Source organism: Ailuropoda melanoleuca, chromosome 11, assembly GCF_002007445.2.
Source record: "Ailuropoda melanoleuca isolate Jingjing chromosome 11, ASM200744v2, whole genome shotgun sequence".
Lineage (NCBI taxonomy): Eukaryota > Metazoa > Chordata > Mammalia > Carnivora > Ursidae > Ailuropoda > Ailuropoda melanoleuca.
The window spans coordinates 73,270,892-73,290,597 of NC_048228.1; the positions used below are offsets into that span (position 1 = coordinate 73,270,892).

General features: G+C 35.7%; 1 protein-coding gene across 3 annotated transcripts in view; it reads left to right on the forward strand.

Moving 5' to 3' along the window:
* Window positions 1-19,706, forward strand: part of GABRG1 (gamma-aminobutyric acid type A receptor subunit gamma1) — an 83,347-nt gene that overhangs the window by 8,934 nt on the left and 54,707 nt on the right. For all 3 annotated transcript variants that reach the window (XM_019802303.2, XM_002921754.4, XM_019802302.2), the window contains exon 2: window positions 4,269-4,417. In XM_019802303.2, the coding sequence (XP_019657862.1) occupies window positions 4,269-4,417 (149 nt within the window). The remainder of the gene's footprint in view (window positions 1-4,268; window positions 4,418-19,706) is intronic.

Consider the following 19,706-nt stretch of genomic DNA (forward strand, 5'->3'; position numbering starts at 1 on the left):
AGACCATATAACCCTCCTAATAAAATTTTGACCAGGCCAGTGAGAGTTGTCCAACATGAGATGCCCTTTAGAGGAGTCCCTAGTCCTGCAGGAATGGGTGCATACTGGGACTGCCTCTATGTTCAGTTATTGCTGAAAGCCGCCCAGGGAAGCTTGGGTCTGGTGCGGATGCAGGTCTGGTCTGGAGGGCTGGCAGCTGGGTGTCGGTCAACTCTGTTCCCATGGAAGAACCAAGTAGCAGATTTTCAGGGCTGCCACTGTTGTTTTCTTGGCAGAACATAAAGTTCTGCTTCTCTCTATAAAAGGCTCTGTTTGATTATTTAATTTTATGATTTAAAAATTTATTTCAAAACACTATTTGATTTATAGGAAAAGGTAGCTCATTTTTAGGCATTAATGACAAATTACCTCCTTTTCATGTATTTATATTACAAAATTCTACAGAAAGACTGTAGCATACTATTAATACACAAACAAAATTCAATTTTCTATTGCCCCACTAGTATAGAACACTCAGTGTACTCATTATGCCACTTTCCCATTAAATCTTCAGCCGTTTTGTACATAGGTTTTGGTAAAAACAAATTGTTGTATGTTATTTTCCATATAACATTAAAATATGAAAATATTTTTCTATTTTTTATAGACTACTCACAAAATCGCTCAAGAGGATATATCCATTACATCATAGGTTTATATAATTATTTATAGTATTTAAAATTTGTGCTATCATAGGTGATATCGTAATAAACATCTTTGCATATGATGGCTTTCTATACCATTTGTTTAAGTAGTTTTCTCTTTTATTAGAAAATAAGATAATTTAGATCAGGAATACAACTTTGTCTGCATTTTCAGAAGTTAGCACATTTGTACTACATGATATTTCCTCTATAAATGAATTAAAGCGTTGAATTGGAAGTTAATCACATATGTTAGAAAGTCTTTTTCATCAGAGAACGTGTGTGTGATTCCCTGAAATCATTATTCTAACCTTTCGGAATTCAAGGATGGAGATTAGCATCCTACCCATGCACAATCCAAATGTACTAATTACCTACCGTAAGTGTTGCTGCATTCTTATGAATTAGAAAACTCGCAGTCCAACCACCCTGGATATTTTAATAAAGATAAAATGAGATGATGCTATGGAAACTTCCAAAAAAAAAAAAAAGAGAGAGAGAGAACAGTCTTCAAATTAAGTTAATCTTCCTGGTTCTATTATTTCATAGGGTATGTCCTAGAAACTCTATAAATCTATTTTTTCTCATCTGTAAAGTAGAAATGTTAATATTTATTTCAGGGGATTACTCTGGATTAAATGACATAAAATGTGGAGAGAACATAGCACACAATTCCTGAAACATGGTAAGAATTAATGGTGCCCTATAGGCACTCAGTGGCTGATAGTAATAATAAAAACATTAACCTTTAAAATAACAGTTACTAAAATTTTATACTCAGGGGTCTAAATGTATTTCCATTAATTATAAAATTATACTTATTCAAATTATATAAAAGAAGTGCTTGAGCACGAGTCAAGAAAGTCACAGTGTTACCTAAGAAAATCATACTTCTTTCCCCAAAATGAAGTCACTCAATGTATATTAACATTACAAAAATCCCCCAGACTGGAAAAGATATTGAGACATCAGATAAATTATGTGAACTATTTTTTAAATTATGACAAGTACTTTTTAATCACCAAAATAATACCAGTAAGACCTTAATGTAATTAATGAATATTCTGAAGGTAATTTAGAAAGCTTGGACGGAAGATGTAGAAAAATTAACTATAATGAAATTTTCCTTCTATTATTGCCAAACATGAGGGCAGTTAGCTTTGTGGTAGCACTGAGGTTCTCATATTACCTCCGAGCTGGCTGGGAAGAGGGGAATATAAATCACTGTGAGCATGTGCTTTTGGGTTATCGGGATGTTGCTACTGTTAAAAAATAGAAAAAGCTTTTTATTTTTTTTTCCTGGAAACTTCCATTTGACTACAATCACGTTTGAAAGAAAGATCAACTGCTTATATGTGCAGTGGTCTGCCTCTAACCACCAGATGTTTCATTCTATAAAACTGGGATTTAAAGCTAAATGGATGCTCTAAAATTTGGGTTGTTGCCAATATCTTAGCAATTCTAACTAGATAGGATAACTTGCCTGGAGGACACACCAGCAGGGATTCTTAATACCTCAGTATTTTCAGTGCTTTAGTTTATGAATGAATGTGTGTGTGTATGCATATATTTTACTGAAGGAAATGAATTATTTTAAATAAATCATATAACTTTATTTCAGTAGTATATACATTTTAAAGTTAAATACAACAGAACAATTAATATAAATAAGCTCTTCATTAAAAACCTGTTAACTAAATGTACAATAGGGGTCCACATATGAATTTAAATTGCATCCTGGGTAGTAAACTACCCCCAAATCTCAGTGGCTTACGACACTAAACGTTGATTTCTCACTCAGGCTACATGTCCATTGTAGGGCAACTGTGGCTCTGTCCATGGTGTCTTCACTCTGGGGGTGAAGTAATGAGATAGCCTCTGTGTATGGCTGGTCTTTTGGCAGAAGGACAAGAGAGATATGGTGAACTGTGCCCCAATATTAAATCTGCTGCTTGGTAGTGATGCATGTCACATATATTCTATTAGCCAAAGCAAATCACAAGGCCACACCTGAGTTCAATGAACAGGGAAGTATAATCTTCTGGCAGGAAGGAGCCTTTCAGGTCACATGACCAAGTTAGAAGTCAGTGGAGTGAAAAGTATAATTCTCTGACAGAAAGGAGAGAAGAAATGTTGAGAATAATAGTCCACCCCATTATCTGTTGGTAATAACTATCAATAGAATTACTATGGAGAAGAAATGAGGTAGCAGATATCTTAAAGGTGATTTTAATTTATAATGTTAATTTTTACTCATTAAGGATAAAAAGCGTAGATGTTAACTAAACTTATTGTGGTAATCATTTTGCTATATATATATATCAAATCATTCTATTGTACACCTTCAATTTATGGTATAATATATGTCAATTATATCTCAATAAACCTGGAAATTTTTTTTTAAAGATTTGTGTATATATTTGAGAGAGAGAGAGAAAGTGCATGCGAATGGGGGGGGGGGGCAGAAAGAGAGGGAGAGAATCCTTAACCAGACTCCCTGCTAAGCTGGGAGCCTGAAGCAGGGCTTGATCTCAGGACCCTAGATCATGACCTGAGTCAAAATCAAGAGTGGGTCACTTAACTGACTGAGCCACCCAGGTGCCCCTGGAAAATTTTTTTTTCAAAAGATAAAGATGGTGAGGGCTGCATTAGCTAATATGTTTTAGGTCCAAAGCAAAAGAAATCTAAAAGGATACTGTAGAAAAATCAACTCAAGATAGTGAATTAAATTTGCATGTTTACTGCTAGGCGGAAGCCTATCTCTGAAACATATGTAAATAACTCATGTATTTTGGATTTATCTGATTTCACCAATGTAAGTGTTTAGTCTTTGAACACTTTTTCACTGAAGGACTGAGATTTACTAGAGTAGCTGTTAAGTCAAGGATGATCATACTCATTTGAAGATGGCATTCTTTATGAGTAATAAAGGGAAGTGTAGTTTGTTACTTTTGATGAATTGTAGATGAATATCTATATTGCTGCATTTTCTACCATGGTGCAGAATTAAGCTGAATCCATATGCTTGTTAAACACAGAGAAGCATTAACTGGAGAGTTAGGACTTGATTCTCAGTTTTGCTAATAAGTGAGTTTGTGGATTGGCTAGTTCCCTACTGTCTTTAGTTTTCTCATTTATAAAACAAAGGCAATGGTGTTATTTGATTTCTAAAGTCGCAGTTCTAGTCATAAAACTTGAGAGTCATGTCCTCCTCCATATATAGGGCAGGTGAGTCACCCATTCATGATTTGATGACAAGACGATCTCTGACAAAGTTTGTAGAATATGATGCCTGAGTTCTTCTGAATTGAAAGGAAGAAACATAGATGTGTTCAATACTTTTTCCTTTATTCTCCTTTTCTACACATGCATTTTTAAATATCTCACTAGTTATTACAACTCTTCCTGTATTTATTCACCTTTTAATTTTGTATTTTTGGGTGTGGTGGTTTAGAGTCACCACATACAGTTGTGCAGATTGTGTACTGCACAAATCTATGACCATAAAAATTATGATTACCTTAAACTGTGTTTGTCAATACAAAATTTGGTTGAATTTCCTATCTTTTTTAAAAAATTATTTAGTGTTGATAAAGTGGATGATGAAGATGATGAGGATTTAACGGTGAACAAAACCTGGGTCTTGGCACCAAAGATTCATGAAGGAGATATAACACAAATTCTCAACTCATTGCTTCAAGGCTATGACAATAAACTTCGCCCAGATATAGGAGGTAAGTTAGAGTTATCTGTTTTGGATTTTGGTGACTATGAAAAGCTTATTTACTGACGTTATTTTAATCATACAGCTCATATTCCTTGAGTATCTGATGTATGTCAGAGACTGCTAGGTTTGATAATTACTAGTTAAATTGGCACTGTTTTGAGAAATTCACAGTCTAATGTGGGAAGAAAGGCATATAAACATTTTTGATGTAATTATTTTACAACTGCTACCATAAAGGGAATAACAGCGAAGTTTTTATAAAACTGCCTGAAAAGCTGAGAGGTATTTCATAATAGAGAATATTTAAAAGGTAAGCAGTGTTCTAATTTTGTGCCGATGCAGCATTGTTTTAATTAATTATAAGCCGGTAATGGTGCAGGTAATCCTACTTTGTTTTTCTTAGTCATTTGCATTTATGTATAAGTTTTACAGTAATTAACTTCTAAGCCCCCCCTCATGACTTATTAAAAACAAATAAAAATTGTAAACAAGCCAACATTTTCATTGGGATTGCATTAAATCTGTGGTCAATATGGGGAAATTGAAATCATTACCATATTGAATTTTTACTATACTAAATTCATAAGCATCGTGCATTTCTCTATTTATGCATATTTTTATTTTTTCCTGTGAAGAAGTGTTAAATATATTTTACTAGATTTAATTCTATATATTTGGAATTTCTTTTGCAAGTGTAAATAGACTTTTAAAAATTTATTTTCTAATTTTGTACTAGCAGTATATATAAAAAAATAGTTATTTTGCAAATTTATTTTGTCTACAGGAGCCTTCTGAAATTTATCAATTTTAATTACTTATTTTTATATTCTTGTAGGTTTTCTACAAAGATAGGGTAATGACTTACAAATAATGACTGCATTGCAAATAGTGTCTATTTGCAAATAATGAGTATTTTATTTTATTTCCAAAATTATACTTTTTTCATGCCTTGTTGCATTGGCTAAGACTAGAGTAAATTTTGAATAGTTTTGGGTTGTCTCTGATATCAGGAAGAGCAATTCATCTTTCACTATTAGGTATGATTGCTGTACGCTTCTTTTTTTTAAAGATTTTATTTATTTATTTATTTGACAGAGACAGCCAGCGAGAGAGGGAACACAAGCAGGGGGAGTGGGAGAGGAAGAAGCAGGCTCCTAGCAAAGGAGCCTGACATGGGGCTCGATCCCAGAACGCTGGGATCACGCCCTGAGCTGAAGGCAGACACTTAACAACTGTGCCACCCAGGCACCCCATGTAGGCTTCTTTTTTAAAGCCACCCTTTGTAAATCCTTTCTCTTCTTATTTTGCTAGATTTTTTTTCCTCCTTAATGTTTCAAATAATTTCTGTACATCTATTGAAATAATCATATTGATTGTATATTGCCCTCTATTCTACTTACCATTTGTTCTGTAAGTGACTGTCTGATTTTTAAACCTTAAACCAAATTTGCATTTCTGTAATAACTGGCACTTGGTTGTGATATGGTAACTTTTAAAAAATATCACTAGATTTAGCTTAATAATATTTTGTTTTGGAATTTTACATCTATGTTCATGAAGGACATTAACCATTTATTTTACTTCCTGTAATGTCTCTTTCAGTTTTAGAACCAAGATCATGCTAACATCTACAAATGAGTTCTGTTTTCCCTCACTTTTCACCTTTGAAAGAGTTTATCTAAAATGAATCCTATTACTTCCTTAAATATTTGGGAGAAGTATTTGGTGAAGTCATGCTAGCCTAGCATTTAATTTGGGAGGAATTTTTAATAATTCAATTACTTCCATAGTCAGTTTTAGTAAGCTAAACCTCTTAAGGAATATAAATTTTCAAATTTACCAGTGTTAATTGTTTCATATTAACTTTTGTGATAGTTTTAATGTTTTTAGTATCTGAGGGTTTTTTTCCTCTTTATCATTTCTGATATCAGTAATCTGTTCTCATTTGTGAATCAATTTTGAAAGACTTTTTCAATTCTACTAGTATTGTTATAAAATCAAAATTTGGTTTTGTCAATTTTCTCTGTTGAAAATTTTTGTTTTCTTTCTTTTTTTTAAAAGACTTATTTATTTGAGAAAGAGAGAGTGTGCACACATGTGCAGGGGGAGGGGCAGAGGGAGGGAGAGAGAAAGAATCCACAAGTAGGCTATTGAGCGTGGGAGTGGGGCTGGTGGGCTCGTTCCCAAGGCCCTGGGATCATGACCTGAGTGGAAACCAAGAGTCGGCAGCTTAACTGACTGAGCTGCCCATGGGCCCTGAAAAATTTTCTTAAATTTCATTGGTTTATGACATTTGGTTTACTATGTTAATATAATTTCCTCATATGCAATTTGCTGTTTTCTTAGATTGTTCTAATTATTTAATTTTAAGGTAAAACTTAGACTTAATAAAATAGTATCCATACATGGAATTTCCACAAACCCTTTAACTATAATGTTAACATTTTATATAACCATAAAAAACCTAAATCAAGAAAATAATATCAAGAATACCATTAAATACTCTACAAACCTTATTCGAGTTATGGCAGGTGCCTCATTAATTTCTTTTTATCTGTTTCAGAACAACAACAAAGATCACACAATACATTTTGTTCTCATGTCTCCTTATTTTCCTCCAATCTGATGTAATTTCTGTTTTTCTGTTTGTTTCATAAACTTGATAAATTTCAAGAGTACTGGCCAGTGGAATGTCTGTCAGTTTGTCTGATATTGTCATTATTCCACTGAGTTTACACATTTTTACTAAGGATAACACAGAAGTGATGTTGTGCCCTTTCAGTGTGTTATATCAGTAGGTACATGATAGTATATCTTATTACTGGCGAAATTAATTTAAATCACTTGGTTTAGTGTAGTTTCTTCTAGGTTTCTCCATTGTAAAGCTATTATTTTTCCCCTTCTAGATTAATACATATGTTGTGAGGAGATACTGTCAGGAGGACAGTCAACTATGCAAAAATTTCTCAGCACGTTTGTCCATTAAGCTAGTATCCATCAATGATTCTTATCTGTAACAGTATTTATTACTGTGCTCTTTGCCAAACGGTGACTCACCATTATTATCATTCCTTCTACGCATATTATTTGTAATTCTACCATAAGGAAGAGCTGTGGCTTATCCTCATTTATTTATCTATTCATTTATACTCAGTATGGACTTACACATGTTTTATTGTATAGCTCTAACCCATTACTATTATTATTTTGTTGCTGAAAATAAATTTGGCACTGGGATTTCCTACAGTTTGGCTTCTGTGTCCCTTCATATGTCCCCATCATTTTCTGATCACATCCTTACTTTTTAGTACATAAGATATTCCAGGCTCATCTTGATCCAAGCAATAAAATTCACCATTTCTCCAAGGTATTAGAAATCAAGATCAGGGCAGTAGGTATATTCATTAATATTGGATGTTACTGCTACTTAACCATTTCAGTGAGTAGAAGTAGAAAATATATGTTCTACAAACACATTCACAGGCATCTATATTTCTGTATCTATCCCTTTTGACATGTATTATAAACCAAGAGTTCATACTGATATTTCTGCTTCCAAACTAAACACCATGGGGTTCATTCTAGTGTTTCCTCTTTATTTGTAACTCCTTTTTCCAACAGTGAGACACCTGGCTCTGATTTATCCATAGTATATTTTCTTATTTTTTCAATTCCAGTAAATACAAAATGTAGTTCTAAAATTTTGATATGTCCCTTGTCTATGAAAACAAATTACCTAGAATAAAATGCTCAAGTACAATTGTTTTCATCTTTAGCTTTACAGAATATAATTAAAATACTATTCAACAAAGTTAACTTAGGTTCTTATCTTTCCTATTCCCTTCAATGGTTATTTTATTCATTTTTAATACAGTTTGGCTCAAGTATTTTCTGGATATATTCACTTTGACTGGAATTCATCCGTGTCTACTTTTAGTACTTGCATGGTTTTATTCGTTTATATTTAATTCCCTAATCCGTTTGGAGTTTATGGCATGGTAACAAGTATGAATCTAATTTTTCTCTTTACTGAATGGCTTTTCTGTTGGCTAAGCATCATTTATGAAAGAAATCAATCTTTGCTTCTGTTATTTGAGACACCCACTTTCTCATATATTACATTTTCTTATGAACTTTGGTTATTTCTGATCTTTCTGTTCCATTCTCTCATCTGTTTTTTGCCACCACACTATATTAATAGTAGAGATTCAACAGTATATTTAGGCTAAAACATTTTTTTAAAAGCTTCTATTTATTAATTTGTCAGAGAGAGCATGAGCAGGGGGAGCAGCAGGCAGAGGGAGAAGCAGGCTCCCCGCTGAGCAGAGAGCCAGATGCGGGACTTGATCCCAGGACCCTGGGATGGTGACCTGAGACAAAGCGGCCCCTTAACCGACTGAGCCACCCCCAAGGCTAAAACATTTTGTATTAGTGTCTTGTAAGGCTAGTTTCACCTCATATTTTCATTTTGTTTTGTTTTTCCTTTAAGTTTTTCTGGCTATTTTTGCTGTTTTTGTTTGTTTGTTTTTGAGAGGGAGAGAGGGGGTGGGAGGGGCAGAGAGAGAGAGAGAGGATCTTAAGCAGGCTCCACGCCCAGGACCGAGTCCCACACGGGGCTCCATCTCACGACCCTGAGATCATGACTCTAGCCAAAATCGAGTCGAATGCTTAACTGACTGAGCCACCCAGGCGCCCTATTTTTGCATTTGTAAATAAAATATATGGGCTTTATTATCAATAAATTTAGCTCCATAAAAAAAAAACCCCACAAAACTTGTTTGTATGTTTATTGGGATTGTGTTAAATTTGTAAATTAATTTTGGGAGAACTAACATCTTCATAATACTGAGTAATCTAATATGGGAATGATTTACTTTCACTCTAAGTTTTTGGCATATTGCTATCCATGTTTTCTTACTTCTTTTGTAGATTTTGCCTCAACAGTAGCTGTTTTGTTATTCGGTTTATAAGTATTTTGTGTAATATCTTCATAATGACTTAGAGCTTTAAACATTAAAAAGGAGACCTTAATTGTCACATTTAAAGCTTTTTGACTTAAATTATGCCCCATTGGAAGTATAATTTCCTGTTGCTTCTTATTGTTTCTATATGCCTGGTATCTTTTTGCCTTACCCATTAATTTTTGCCTTCGTGAATCACTTCATTTTAGCTGTGCCTTCTGTACGCAGCATATCATTAGGTCTTGCTTTGTGAGCTAAAATGAAAAGATCTTTTTCTTTTCATAGATAAATTAATTCCATTTCATTTGTGGATATGACTGATAAGTTTGTTCTCAACACTTCCATAATATTTTAGTTATATTTGCTGTGTTTCTGTGTGAGATGTAGATTACTTGCCTTTCAACTGATAATACTTTTAGTTTACTATTTTGGAAGTTTTATGTTTTTGTTCTAGTTTACCTTCATATTTTTAACTTTCCCAATGGCATTAGTCCCTGTTTTTTTTTTAACCTTTTGCTCTTTCGATTATCAGTTGTCATTGGTGCCCTTTAAATCCCACCTACTGTGCATAGAACAGTGAGATTTTTCTATTTTTTCCTCTCCTTTGCTCTATTATTTTTAGTCAACATATTTTCTGCTTTGCAAGAGTTATAACAATTGTAAATTATTTTCAGTCTCTTGTTTTGATCTTTGTTTTAGTATTTAATCTGTCTTGACATATGTTAAAATACTCACCATCAACCCTTTTTCTGAAGTTTTTCTAGTCCTGTCTTACACTAGTAGCTTTTTCAAGAAGTTTTTATATGTAAAAAACTTTTTTTCCATTGAATTGATGCCTGTGGGACAGATTGGCTGCATATGGCTTATGGTTCCTTTCACTGTTTTCCTTTTATCAGGCTATTTCAAAGTTGCTTGCTTAGTGTATCATTTTTGAGAAATCTGATGCCAATCCAATTCTTTTGCCCTCACAATTTATTTCATCTTTTTGTTCATGAAGGCCTTTTGAATTTTCTTTATTTCAATTGAATACTTATACTAGGAATTTTCTTAGAGTTGTTCCTTTTGAGTAACTTTTCTTCTAGGTTACTGATGTGTCTTTTAAAAGTACAATTTCTTTCTCTCTCTTCCTTCCTTCCTTCCTTCCTTCCTTCCTTCCTTCCTTCCTTCCTTCCTTCCTTCCTCTTTGTCTTTCTTTCTTTCTTTCTTTCTTTCTTTCTTTCTTTCTTTCTTTCTTTCTTTCTTTTTCCTTCCTTCCTTCCTTCCTTCCTTCCTTCCTTCCTTCCTTCCTTCCTTTCTTCCTTCCCTCCTTCCTTTCTCTTTCCACTCTAGTGTTGAGTATTGGTTCTCTTCCATTGCTTTAGTTTTCTTTTGCATGAGTTTCAATTATACATATGCTAATCAATCATAGTCTGCCTGCCTTCTGTTTGCCACTCTTTCTCTGAATTCTCTCTTTATCTCACTTATATTCTCTTGCTTCCCCCTGCCCTACCTATTATTATTATTTTTTTTAGTGTAATCATTCTTGATCATCTCGTAATTTTGTCTCTTTGTATTTCTTTCTTAAGTTCAATCAATTCTCTGGTCATTTCTTCCTTTTTTTGTTTCGTGTGTGATGGAAAGAGGACATTTCTTTACTCATTTTCTGAATTTCTGACTCAAGGGTATTTTCCTTATCCTCAAATTGTTGTTTGAATACATTTGACTGTTTAGAGTTTTGTCTTACAGCTTTTTTTTTTTGGTTAGTATTTTTTGAAGAGATTTTCCATAGTTGATTTGTCCTGGGTCTTGATTTCTTATTTCTGCAACACTTTTATATAGGTCTTTTCCTTTTTTTCCCTACTGTGTTTCTAGTTTGTAAGTGTTTTTTAAGATTGCTAATTCATTGATGTTCTCTTATGTCATTATAGCAAAGCCAGATACTTTAAATGAATTTGCACTGTAGGTGGTGCATATTTGTTTCATGCTAGGAGATGGATGTTATGATTTCCAATTCACTGGTTCTCTTTTCTTGTAGGAACATGAAATTCCCCCTTTGCTTCTTTTCCTGCTCACCACCCAGTTTTTAAAGCCCACTTCTTTTTTCCTTTTTGACATTTTTTCCACCCCAAAACTACTTATTTTGGAGACTGCTCTTTCACATCACATATACTTGTAGATAGCTTTCCTGTTAGTTCTGGTTCTGGTCATAGGACACATTTTAAACTATTTCAGATTTATGGCACTCATTCTCTCTACTTGTCCTCTTACACCTATAACTCTCTCCTCTCTTCCCCTGTTTATCTTAGTCTGCTTTGCTTACCACAAATTCTTGCATTAGAACAGAGATGAGAAAGAGCTTGAGAGATATTTTTGCCAGGATTTGGTGGTTTTTGTTTTTTATTTTTCTTTTACAGTTGTTTTAGAATCTGGGCATTCTCTGTCTTCAGGTTATGCTGAGGCCACAGTTTTTGTGTACTTGTATTTTTCCCTTTTTGTTGCTCTACATGTTTTTGGAGGAAATAGGAATTGAAAACATAACAGACATACAAATTACCTCTAAACCTTGCTTTAGCTTTTCAGTTTATTCCTTTATAATTACTTCTTGGACACATTGACTAGTTTAAGTGAATAATGCTTAATTTAAAAAACTAGGTTGTGTTCTGGATATATTTTTGTTATTTATACCTAACTTAATGTGATTTTCCACCAAGAACATACTCAAGTCAAGTTTAATATTCTTGTTACTCAAATGACCTATATATCAACTTTTTTGTGTTTTTTAAATATTTTTATATTAAAAATATCTAACTGAAACCATTAATTTTTCTATTTTTTAAGTCATTCAGTTTTTGCTTAATACATAATGAAACTTTTTAGATACATACAAATTTAGGATTTTTATGATTTTTTATTGAATAGAAGTTTTATATTTGGATTTTGCTTACTTAAGTAATACAATCTTTTTCTTTTAAACAAAGTGGCTAGTACAGATAAATTTAAGATAATTATTGTATATATTTTTAAAAATCTACTGCTTTTATATTTGTTTTGTTTTTCTAATCTGCTTAATTTGCTCTACACCAGTTTTTATTTTTCCTCTATTCTTTCCCTCATTTGGATTTATCATGTAGTTATAGCTTTATTTTCTCTTTATATTATCTTATTAAATATAATATTATTTATCATTTTTAGTGATTAAAATGGGTATTCTTACTTTATTAGATTTAATCATAAGCCAATAACTTTATCACAATTCAAGGACATTTCAAGCCATTTACCACAGAAATCCTAGTCTTTTTTTGATATTATATCCATGTATTTTTATGCTGTACTTTGAAATAACAAAATTATTTTAAAGTGTTTAAAAACAATTACATTTGCCAAGAGATTACTCCCTTTGATAGTCTTTTCTTTCTTCATACCGTGTTTCCATTTAGAAAAATATTCCTCTCAGTATTTCTTTCAGTGTAAATCTCATGGCAAAAATTATTGCAGTTTTTATTGAAAATATTTTTATATCACCTTCATTTGAATGATATTTTCAATGAATATTTAAACCCAGGATAGCTGCTGTTTCCTTTCCAAACTTTATAAATCTCACTCCATTTTCTTCTCAATTCTATTATTTCTGTTGAAAAAAATCACTTTTCAACAACAATGTTGCTGTTTTACAAATAAACTATTTTTTATCTCTGTTTGTAGGTTTTCTTTGTCTTCGGTTTTCTGCAGTTTCATATAAAGTTCCCATACATTTTTGTTGTGTTTTTGGTATTTGGGAGAATTTGCAGGATTTCTTGAATCTATTTGTTGGAATCTCTGATTGCTTCTGGAAAATTCTTGGCCAATATTTCTTCAAATATTTTTTCTGTCTCAATTTCTCTGTGACTCCAATTGCCCACGTTTGACGCTTCCCTATGTCCAGTATGTCTCATACACTTTTATATAATTTTCATTGATTCTCTCTGTGTTTATTCTCTTTATTACTGACCCCTTTTCTAGTTTCATAATTCTTACTTGTAGTATTTGCATCTGATTTTTAAAGTATTTCAAGTATTTTATCAAATTTGCCATCTTTTCATCATTTTCTTATATATATTAACTGTAATTATTTTAAAGTCTGATAATCACAATATCTAGATCACTTGTGTGACTTTTTAAAAAATTTCTTTATCGGGGCACCTGTGTGGCCCAGTCAGTTAAGCATCTGCCTTCCACTCAGGTCATGATCTCAAGGTCTTGGATGGAGCCCAGTATCTGGCTCCCTGCTCAGCAAAGAGCCTGTTTCTCTCCCTTTGATGCTTCCCCTACTTGTGCTCTCTTTCTATCTGTCTCTCTCTGTGTCAAATAAATAAATAAATAAATAAATAAATCTTTTAAGAAATTTTTCTTTTTCATTTTATCCCCTGCTTTAAGGTGATTTGTCTAGGTTTCATTTATTGTATGTTAATTTTTTATTGAATGTAGATTATATTAAAAATAATGGAGATTTTTTTTTATTTTATTATATTATGTTAATCACCATACAGTACATCCCCAGATTCCGATGTAAAGTTTGATGCTTCATTAGTTGCGTATAACACCCAGTGCACCATGCAATACGTGCCCTCCTTACTACCCATCACCAGTCTATCCCCTTCCCCCACCCCCTCCCCTCTGAAGTCTTCAGTTTGTTTCTCATAGTCCATAGTCTCTCATGTTTCATTCCCCCTTCTGATTACCCCCCTTTTCTTTATCCCTTTCTTCCCCTACCGATCATCCTAGTTCTTATGTTCCATAGATGAGAGAAATCATATGATAATTGTCTTTCTCTGCTTGACTTATTTCACTTAGCATTATCTCCTCCAGTGCCGTCCATGTTGCAGCAAATGTTGAGAATTCGTTCTTTCTGATAGCTGAGTAATATTCCATTGTATATATGGACCACAGCTTCTTAATCCAGTCATCTGTTGAAGGGCATCTCGGCTCCTTCCATGATTTGGCTATTGTGGACAATGCAGCTATGAACATTGGGGTGCATATGGCCCTTCTCTTTACTACGTCTGTATCTTTGGGGTAAACACCCAGTAGTGCAATGGCTGGGTCATAGGGTAGTTCAATTTTTAACTTTTTAAGGGACCTCCACACTGTTTTCCAGAGTGGCTGTACCAACTTGCATTCCCACCAACAATGTAGGAGGGATCCCCTTTCTCCACATCCTCTCCAACAATTGTTGTTTCTTGCCTTGTCTATCTTTGCCATTCTAACTGGCGTAAGGTGGTATCTCAGTGTGGTTTTGATTTGAATTTCCCTGATGGCTAATGATTTTGAACATTTTTTCATGTGTCTGTTAGCCATTTGTATGTCTTCATTGGAAAAGTGTCTGTTCATATCTTCTGCCCATTTTATGATTTGTTTATTTGTTTCTCGTGTATTGAGTTTGAGAAGTTCTTTGTAGATCTTGGATACCAGTCCTTTATCTGTGGTGTCCTTTGCAAATATATTCTCCCATTCCGTGGGCTGTCTCTTAGTTTTTTTGACTGTTTCCTTGGCTGTGCAGAAGCTCTTTATCCTGATAAAGTCCCATAAGTTCATTTTATCTTTTATTTCTCTTGCCTTTGGAGATGTGTCGTGAAAAAGGTTGCTCTGGCCGATGTCATAGAAGTTGTTGCCTATGTTCTCCTCTAGAATTTTGATGGATTCCTGTCTCACATTGAGGTCTTTCATCCATTTGGAGTTTATTTTTGTGTATGGTGTGAGAGAGTGGTCAAGTTTCATTCTTTTGCATGTAGCTGTCCAATTTTCCCAGCACCATTTATTGAAGAGACTGTCTTTTTTCCACCGGATGTTTTTTCCTGCTTTATCAAAGATTAGTTGCCCAAAGAGCCGAGGGTCCATTTCTGGGTTCTCTATTCTGTTCCATTGGTCGATGTGTCTGTTTTTGTGCCAGTACCATGCTGTCTTTGTGATCACAGCTTTGTAGTACAGCTCGAAATCCGGCATTGTGATGCCCCCAGCTTTGTTTTTCCTTTTCAACAGTTCCTTGGAGATTCGGGGCCTTTTCTGGTTCCATACAAATTTAAGGACTATTTGTTCCAGTTCTTTGAAAAATGTCCTCGGTATTTTGATCGGGATAGCATTGAAAGTGTAGATTGCTCTGGGTAGTATGGACATTTTAACTATGTTAATTCTTCCAATCCATGAGCATGGAATATTTTTCCATCTTTTTATGTCTTCCTCAATATCTTTCAAAAGTGATCTATAGTTTCTAGCATATAGGTCCTTTACGTCTCTGGTTAAGTTAATTCCAAGGTAACGCATGGTTTTTGGTGTTATTGTAAATGGGATGGATTCCCTAATTTCTCTTTCTTCAGTCTCGTTATTCGTGTATAGAAATGCAACTGATTTCTGGGCATTGATTTTGTATCCTGCCACCTTACTGAATTGTTCTATAACTTCTAATAGTTTGGGAGTGGATTCCTTTGGGTTTTCCATATAGAGTATCATGTCATCTGCAAAGAGAGACAGTTTGACTTCTTCTTTGCCGATTTGGATACCTTTGATCCCTTTTTGTCTTCTGATTGCTGTTGCAAGGACTTCTAGTACTATGTTGAATAATAGTGGCGAGAGTGGGCATCCTTGTCGTGTTCCTGATCTTAAGGGAAAGGCTTCCAGCTTTTCCCCATTGAGAATAATGCTTGCAGTAGGCTTTTCATAGATGGCTTTTATGAGATTGAGAAATGTACCCTCTATTCCTACACTCTGAAGGGTTTTAATCAGGAAAGGATGCTGTATTTTGTCAAATGCTTTTTCTGCATCAATTGAGAGGATCATATGGTTCTTGAGTCTTTTCTTGTTGATATGATGTATCACATTGATTGATTTGCGAGTGTTGAACCATGCTTGCATCCCAGGTATGAATCCCACTTGGTCATGATGGATAATCCTTTTAATGTACTGTTGGATTCTATTAGCAAGGATCTTGTTGAGGATTTTGGCATCCATATTCATTAGAGAAATCGGTCTGTAATTCTCCTTTTTGAGGGGGTCTTTGCCTGGTTTGGGGATCAAGGTAATATTAGCCTCATAGAATGAGTTTGGTAGCTTTCCTTCTGTTTCTATTTTTTGAAATAGCTTTAGGAGAATAGGTATTATTTCTTCTTTGAATGTTTGGTAGAATTCCCCAGGAAAACCGTCTGGGCCTGGAGTTTTATTATTTGGAAGGTTGTTTATCACTGACTCAATTTCTTCATAGTTAATTGGCCTATTTAAGAAATCTATTTCTTCCTGTTTCAGTCTTGGTAGTTTATAGGTTTCCAGGAAGGCCTCCATCTCTTCCAGATTGTTTAGTTTTTTGGCATATAGCTGTTGATAAAAGTTTCTAATAATCCTTGCAATTTCAATGGTGCTGGTCGTGACCTCTCCCTTTTCAGTCATAATTTTAATAATCTCAGTCCTTTCTCTTTGTTTTTGGACAAGTTTTGCCAGTGGTCTATCAATTTTATGGATTCTCTCAAAGAACCAGCTTCTAGTCCTGTTGATCTGCTCTACTGTGGTTCTGGTCTCTAATTCATTGATTTCTGCTCTAATCTTGGTCAACTCCTTCCTTGTCAGTGGGTTAGGCCTGTCCCTCTGTTGCTGTTCCAGTTTCTTGAGGTGAGAATATAGAAACTGCATTTTAGATTTTTCTATTCTTTTGAGTGAGGCTTGGATGGCTATGTATTTCCCCCTTAGGACTGCCTTTGCAGTATCCCATAGGTTTTGGACCGTTGTGTATTCATTCTCGTTGGTCTCCATAAATTGTTTAATTTGTTTTTTGATTTCCTGGTTTATCGAGTCATTCTTGAGCAGGATGGTTCTTAGCCTCCAAGTGTTTGAGTTTCTTCCAGGTTTTTCCTTGTGGTTGAGTTCCAATTTCAGAGCGTTGTGGTCTGAGAATATGCAGGGGATAATTTCAATCTTTTGGTATTGGCTGAGACCTGTTTTGTGTCCCAGAGCATGATCTATTCTTGAGAATGTTCCATGGGCATTTGAATAGAATGAGTATTCTTTGGTTCTGGGGTGTAGTGTTCTATATATATCTATGAGGTCCAACTCGTCGAGTATGGCATTCAAAGCCTTTGATTCTTTGCTTAGTTTTTGCCAGGGTGTTCTGTCTATTTCTGATAGTGGGGTGTTGAGGTCCCCTACTATTACTGTGTTCTTATCTATATGTCTCTTTATTTTGGTTAAGAGTTGGCTTGTGTATCTTGCTGCTCCCCTGTTGGGGGCATATATATTAATAATTGTCATATCCACTTGTTGAATACTTCCTTTAAGAATAATATAGTGCCCTTCTGTATCTCTCTCTATGGCCTCTAGTTTAAAATCCAGTCTATCTGATATGAGAATTGCTACTCCAGCTTTCTTTTGAGGTCCATTTGCGTGGAAGATGGTACTCCATCCCCTTACTCTAAGTCTGAATGCATCTTTGGGTTCAAAATGAGTCTCTTGTAGACAGCAAATGGATGGGTCATGTCTTTTTATCCAATCTGCAACCCTGTGGCGTTTTATGGGAGAGTTTAAGCCATTTAGATTGATAGAGATTATTGACAGATATGATTTTAATGATGCCATTTCTCTTTAAAGTCTTTGTATCGGTTGTGACTTGCTGCTCTGTATCACTCTTGGGGCCTTTTTACCTTTATAGAGCCCCCCTTAATATCTCCTGTAGGGCTGGTTTCGTGGTTACGAAATTGGTTAATGATTGGCGATTTTGGAACGTCTTTATTTCTCCATCAATTCTGAATGACAGCTTTGCTGGATAAAGGATCCTTGGCTGCATGTTTTTCTCTGAAAGAGCTTTAAAAATGCCCCCCCAAGCCTTTCTCTCATTCCAGGTCTCTGTAGACAGGTCTGACGTAATCCTGATACCTTTGCCTTGGTACGTGAGAAATTTCTTTGCCCTGGCCGCTTTCAATACTGTATCCTTGGATCTAATATTTGCGAATTGCACTATGACATGCCGTGGCGTAGGTTTGTCCTGGTTGAGCTTGGATGGGGTCCTCTCTGCCTCTTGGACACGAATGCTTGTTTCCCTTGCTAGATTAGGGAAGTTTTCAGCTACAATTTGTTCAAATATCTCTTCTAGACCTCTGTTTTTCTCCACCCCTTCAGGGATGCCGATGATTCTGACATTGGATCGTTTCATAGAGTCAGTAATCTCCCGTAATCTACATTCGTGGGCGTGGATTTTTTTAAGACCAGCTTCTATTTTCGTTTTTTCTTCTACTAACCCATCCTCCAATTCGCTAACGCGTTCCTCTGCCTCGGTGACCCTGGCCGTCAGAGCCTCTAGTTTTGACTGTATTTGGCCCACTGAGTTTTTAATTTCTGTCAGATTCGCTCTCATTTCTGCCCTTAGGGATTCTATATTCTCAGCAACGCTTTCTCTGATGCTTTTTTCAAGTTTACTCATCATCTTGACCATTGTTGCTCTGAATTCCATTTCTGATAATTGGGATACATCCATATGTATTAATTCTGTGGCCGAGGCCAATTCTGTGGCAGAGGCCACAGACTCATTATCTTTTCTTTGCTGGGGGGGACTTCTCCTTCTCGTCATTCTGATGAAGAGAGATTGCAGGGTTGTCCAGAGCCCAAGTGTTGACTGGGACCCAGGCCGTGCGCCCTTGTTTTATAGAGATCTTAGGGATGTGGGCTTCTTCCTTAAAGAGTTTATTTATTTATTTGAGAGAGAGAGAGACAGTCAGCAAGAAAGGGAACCCAAGCAGAGGAGTGGGAGAGGAAGAAGCAGGTTCCCGGTGGAGAAGCCCGATGAAGGACTCCTTACGGAGCGTTGTGATCACACCCTAATCCGAAGACAGGTGCTTGGTGACTGCGCCACTCAGGCGCTCCGGGTTGTGGGCTTCTTGATTTTTCAGCCTGCCTTCTGGGGGAGGGGCCTGCCTGCCGGTACTCAGAAAACCCTGTTTGGGTAGAGTCTCTGTGTCCCTTGCGAGGGGGGATGGGGATGGGCACCCTGTGAGCCGGTATTTCCGGGCTTTTGTTCTCTGGCGGCTTTCCCTGGCGGTTTGCTATGCCTCTTCTGAGAGAGCAGCAGCGGCTGAAATTCAGCCTCTGTCTCAGAACAGAGGGATCGCGGATCGTTCTCCACTGATGTTCTGGCCACTTTAACTCTGTTTCTGTTGGTGCTGCTCAACCCTGCAGCATCCCGGGCTGTGCGCCCCACACCCGGCGTCCCAGCCCTCACTTCCAGGGCCGGCACGTCTCTGTCCTTTGTGTTTCCAACCCCGCCCGCCGCCAGCCGCCCCGCGCGGGCTCCCGGAGCTCCCCGTCTCAGTCTGGTGTCTCACGGGTGCTGACCGCGAGTCCGCCTGC